Source organism: Netta rufina, assembly GCF_964035555.1.
Source record: "Netta rufina genome assembly, chromosome: 3".
Classification (NCBI taxonomy): domain Eukaryota; kingdom Metazoa; phylum Chordata; class Aves; order Anseriformes; family Anatidae; genus Netta; species Netta rufina.
The window spans coordinates 96,655,367-96,661,366 of record NC_140125.1 but is presented as its reverse complement, the minus strand read 5'-3'; the positions used below and the strand labels follow the sequence as shown (position 1 = coordinate 96,661,366).

Here is a 6,000-nt window from a genome sequence, read left to right as displayed (position 1 = left end):
CAACACATTGGACACCACAACTCAGGGCTTTTAAGTGCCAGGACAACAGCTAATAAAACTTCGGCCACCAGTCCTGAGAAGTTTCACTGTACAAAACCAAAGTCTGGCTTACACGAGCTCTGCTTGCTCCACATGCAGCTCTTCTGCTTCTTTGAATCTGAGCACAGGGGTTCAACTGATGCAAGTGACCAACACATACTGCAAATTTTATTTTTATTTCCTTATTACAGAAACTAAATTAGCATATGCCTACATCTTGATTAAAACAAATTCACCACTGCAGAAAAAAAGCATTTTATTCTCTAAAGCACACCTGTGAACACAGAACAAATTCTAATGTCAGTACATAAAAGCTTCTTCTTAGTGCACCTCTTCATTGCAGTTTCTCCATTAGTTGTTTGTAAAAATTATTACACCTTAGGTAATTATATATGCTTGCATTAAGCTTTGCAATTCACTTTTAGGAGTCAGTTAAGAAGCTAAATTAAAAAGGGACCATTAATTTGCTTTATTTACACTTGCAATGGCTAAATTTTAAATATGCTACAGTCACTCCCAGCACTGGCTCCCAATCCAAAGGATTAGTACACTCCATGATTTCCTTTATCTGCTTTATAGAAGGGATTAAGTTGCCCATACCCACAGCTCCATGGTACCTCAGCTAGCTACATGAAGTACCTTGTCAGAAATAAACTTGCTGACATATTTTAATAAAAAGACAAATGAGAAACTCGAGCTTTAGGAAGAACCAGAAGGTCCTTGGTTTTATGCTGCGGTTGCTGTTAACTGCAGTAACGTGGGAGCAGTGCCACAGTCCAGAGCAGTTGTCTGTGCTATCCTTGTAGAGATCTTTATGTTTGCTTCCCAATTATTCCTCTCTTTCACTGCCTCTCCCCGCTTACTGTTTTTTGTTAAAACATAAAGAAACACTCAGGCAAGCTTCTGAACCATAACAACATACTTGTGAGGGATAAAAATGATGCTGCTACAGGGAGATGTCTTCATGTTAGTCCTTTGCTGCGGGAAATGCAGGTTACTAAACCACAGGGCAGCCCTTACCTAAGACTACAGTTATCAGGAGACAGGCAGAGTTGTGTTATCTGAATAAAGATTGATCTCTTCCTCCCAGTTTTACACTCTATGACTGGATGCAGGTCTTGTGGCAACTGAGAAACTGTTGTAGAGATTGAGAAAGTTGATGCACATGCAGTTATCTGTTCTTACATACTTTCAAAACCAGAATGGAAGGAAGAAGTCTCTGTGAAGCAGGTAGGTCCAAAAGTTTTTTTTTTCTTACACAATAAGGTAGATTACTCAGCACATTCCAGATTAAAAAAATTACAGTAAACATTCAGTAACTGGAATGCATATAATATACAAGTACCATTACATTTACAAAGCTGTCCAGGACAATTTTTCTTTCTAGAATAAGCATAAAAAAGTTACAAGCTAATTCACAATAACTTTAGATACAATGCTTATTAAAATACATTGATGTTAATCATAAAAATATTTTACTATTTACATGTACATTGTATAAACCTTAACAATAAGAATATGCCCTATTTAGGATGCCTTAAATGAATATTTAGGCAGATTGGCCCATTTTATAGTGCAGTATCCCTGTTTTGGTCTTCACACCATGAAGCTGTATCAGATTCACAGTATCTTAGCTAGTGCTTTGCTGAAAGGCTTGAACTCTCTAATATCTGAGAAACATTCATTACAAGGAGCCGGTTTTGTTTCCGCTTTGTTTCTTGTTAAATCCTACCCCCAATAGTTCAGGGCACTCCGCCTGGCCTTGTGCGATCTGGTTGCACTTCCAGATAAGGCTGTAATTCATCTCATCCGTTATCACGCTGTCTTGCTTGTAGTCTGGATGCTGTGCGATGAACTCCCTCATCCAGCGGGCGACTGTCATCAGCTCTCCTGTGGGCAAGATCAAGCCAAATTTCACAGTTTACACATCTAATTTAGCAGTAAAAGCGTTGTGTGCGTTACATACACAATTAGTGAATAGCCTATATTTTTAGGAAACATGCTCCTATGTGTATTTTTTTGCTATACAATGACTAAACTTCAAGTATACTTCAGCTGACATATCACTGATAGTCCAAAACTCACTTATCTGGTATGATCTTCAAACTTTCAGCTCTTTAAATGAGACAGAGCAGAGAGAAGTGTCACACCCAGCTGTTGCAGCAGGTGTTACTGCCTTCTATTCAGGGTCACGAGGTGACACCCACCACTTGCTGGAGACCTGATTTCTCAACAGGTAGCAGCTGGAGGCCAGCTGGATGTCAGTGCTTAGGGAGCTGAACCTTGCTCCTGCACACAGCATCCGTAAGGAAACCTCCACCAGTACAAGTTTAAGGTAACTCTGGAGGTAAGACATTGCTTGAAGAGCCTAGCTAAACTTTTACTGCTCCCTTATTAGAGAGAGGAAAGAGCCGCAGGCTTCTACTACACTTTTTTTCTTAAGAATATTATTAAAAAACAAAAGGAATCAAGTTAGGGAAAGCAAGGATGAACAAACAAAGTAAAAAGCATCCAATGTGTCATCAGTACTACTTGAAGATATCCTATGAGTGGTTTTGAACAGAGGCATCCTAACACAAATAAGAAAAATTATGAAAAGAACAAGAAAGGAAAGTGTAATATGGAAAGTTATTAGAAATAAAAACATCCTCAAAAAACAAGTCATGTTTTTAAACAAATGAAGCCAATGTTATCCACTTCTATATAAAAAAGGGGCAGAAGAAAAATATGCAAGGCACATTTGGTGAAAGCACTAAAAACGTGAGAGGAAGCTCTCAAACAAGTCAGAAGCAGAGGGCTTGCAAGAAAAATCAGCGAGGCCAGGAGATGAGCAGAGCATAACAAGAGACATTCCTGCACTCCCAATGCTGTGAAGCTCATACAACACTGACACCTGGTGGTCACACAGCCCCACCACTCTCCACCGACAATAAATGACATGGTTTCTAGCTCTATACATCTGTATAAAACTGTGTAAAACTTCACCTTGAACTCCTCATGAAGTTCTCAAAAAGAGTATACTAGAATCAGGAAAAAAGCACCACAGACTGACAAACATTTAAGACGACTTCCAAGTGGAGAAAGAAAGGACAAAGAGTATCTCAAGGATGGAAGAGATTTTGAGAAGCTTGCACAATCATCAACATTGATCAAAAGTGAATAGAAACAATGATAATAGACATTATCATCCCACAGTGCAGGAACCAGAAGCCCTATAATGAAGTTATTGGGAAGCACATTTAAACATAAAAAATAAAGGAAATAATTTTTTTTCAAAGAGCATATAATAAAATTGTGGCATTTTTTTTTGACTTTGTGGGAACAAAAATATAGTTGCTTCAAGATGGATCTGACAGAGATTGTGGAAACCATGTTTGTGAGCTGTTATCAGGCACCATGCTAACTGTGCTACCTATGGCTGCAAAAATATAAAAATGCCCATGCTGCAGACAGCCAGAGCGAGCCAGCACAAGGATAACCTGCTGCAGCTCATCCTAACACTACTTTCTGTAGCACTTGGTGGTGGTCAGCAGCTGCTGCTTGCCTAGCACATCTGTAGTCTCACTGAGCGTGGTGACAGTCACAGAGCAGCTACATTGAGACCAGGCAGGGCAATTCCTAACCATGCTGTGAAAGAAGTGACCAACAAACTATGCCAGGGCAAGGTTAAATCCTCAGCAGCTAGGGCACCAGCATTCAACTCTCACAAGTGCTCTGTGTTCACCGTTTGAGGAGAGTAATGTGACAAGTGGCTGTTCTGTGGACATGTCCCATGCTAGACAGCCGGCAATTCAGGAACATTTGATTTCAGATCAATGGTTCACCAGAAAAATCCAGAGCTCATGACTGAGAAATATGGCACAGTAACATGACGCCTAATGCTTCTTATTCTGTGTATTGTTGTTCTTATGAAGCTTTACTTAACAATTATTTCAAGCTTAGAGTTAAGATATACACCCTAGACTATTTGTCCTCGGACCTTCTACATCTGTGTAAGTCTAAAAGGTGACTTCTGCAGGGTCCACAGCTTCACATCACAAAGCAGAGGTTCTTTGGAATGGGAACACCTGTGACACAGGGCTGAGCCTGGGCAATTAGCTCTTCACAAACAAAAAAGAAAAAAAAACTTTATACCATTGCATTCCTTTTTTTTTTTTCCCAGCAGCATTTTTCTGAATGAAAAATATTTTAAAAAAAAGTATTTTTGAAGCATTGCTACTTTGAGGGTTGATGTGCCTCAGATGTTTTCTACCTGCCAGTTTCTTTCCTCTCTCCCTCTGTTAAGCCAGGCATCAAATCCCTGGGCTGTGTTATCTGAGGGACAGAAGCCTCCTGCAAACAAGCAGCCTTAGGACAGAACATTTTCAGTGCAAGCAGGAATTAATTACAACTTGTTAGCATTCTGAAGTGCTACTAAAGTATTAAATTACCAGACAAGGAAGAGTCCTGATTTTCATCTCACCTTTAAAAATGTCTTTATGTAGAAGGCTCTACAGCAATTACCAAGAATTGAAAAGGAATACAACATTTAAAACCAATGAATGCATCATAAATAAAAATCCGTGTCTCAACTTTTAAGACTAAAATTAACTGTCTAGATAAACTTACAGCAAGAAAGGCACATGAGAGATTTACACATCAGTATAAAGCTGCCATGTGCCCGGTTTTGAATGAAAGCATTTAGCCTGCATCTCCTATTCAGGATACTGTTGCATTTTAAGGAGCAGCATAAGAAGTCATTATACCACCTATCTGGGAAAACACTGCAGCAAGAGAAGGGCAGGGAAAGGGCCTGGTTTACTTTGACCTGAAGGCATTTCACTACTTCCAGAAGGGCTGTCTTATTGGGGAGCTAAAGACAAGGCCCTGTGCTCTGGCATATCAGAGCTTAATCCAACTTAATGCCAGCATGTTTAGGAACTGCACCAATTACCTGGCTATCAGACCCAGCCTCCTATACCCTTAAAACATTTGAGTTCCAGGAAAAAGGGATTGAGTAGTTTATGTACAAACTACTACAACATAGACAGTACACTGGCAAAAGCAGCAGTGCTGAAAAAAGTCTTGGAGATATAATTGCAGCTTCGGGGGTAGTGTAACAATTACTCCTGATTTAAGTCCTAAATAGATCATGAAACACTTAGGATCAGAATTAAACAGGACCAAATATAAGCCAGAGAACACATTCCAGTCCTTTGCTCCCACGATTCAGCACTTGCCCAGACAGCCACAGTTGCCACCAGTTTTACCAACTGATAGTTAGAGAATATCCCAATTACTTTCTAAATAGAAAAATGCCAGGAAAACAGATGTCTGAAAGTGTCAAACATACCAGATGCTCTCTTTTTTATTAACTTCAGGTAGTTTAGGATGGTGCATCTTGTGTCCACGTCCACTTCCATATTTTCAAGGTAAGAATTCAAAATTGGGATCAAACCAGGAAAGACTCCCTCCTGTATAGGAGAACACAGTTAACATGAAACATGGTTGATCAGATTTCTGAGAGGATGGAGAGGAGGGGAAGAGGTTGTGTGTTCCAGGTAGAAGAGGTTATGACCTTCCCATTGATAATTGTATCGATGCTCATTAGGATGTACTCTTCTGTGTCTGTGCCTGTCCCATTCTGCGCAGAGCCACATCCATCCACGACGACATTTCCACCTTTATAAGTGACAAAGGGAAAGGAAGCAGCAGTTAGAAGGCAAGAGATACACTAATCATCAACAACTATGTTGCCAGATCACTCGCTGGGATACCTTTGCAAATATCCTTTCTGAAGTAAAACATTCCCTGACGGACAGCATCTCTTTTCTGGGCCACCTTCATATTTTCATCCACCTGGAAAAAGAAATATTGCAGAGATTTGTGATACTTTTGAAAATTAGGATTCTCCAAGCCCTCACATTTTGGTCTTATTAACTGAAATATCCCCTATGTTTTTTATTATCTCACCCCAGAAGG

General features: G+C 39.8%; 1 protein-coding gene across 1 annotated transcript in view; it reads right to left on the bottom strand.

The window, feature by feature from the left end:
- Positions 1-202: 202 nt before the first annotated feature.
- GCLC (glutamate-cysteine ligase catalytic subunit) overlaps positions 203-6,000 on the bottom strand; it is a 31,950-nt gene continuing 26,152 nt past the window's right edge. The window contains exons 13-16 of the mRNA XM_084284898.1: positions 5,796-5,877; positions 5,597-5,700; positions 5,372-5,492; positions 203-1,929 (exon numbers count right to left, since the gene is read on the bottom strand). Of these exons, the coding sequence (XP_084141024.1) occupies positions 1,724-1,929; positions 5,372-5,492; positions 5,597-5,700; positions 5,796-5,877 (513 nt within the window). The 3' untranslated portion in view covers positions 203-1,723. The remainder of the gene's footprint in view (positions 1,930-5,371; positions 5,493-5,596; positions 5,701-5,795; positions 5,878-6,000) is intronic.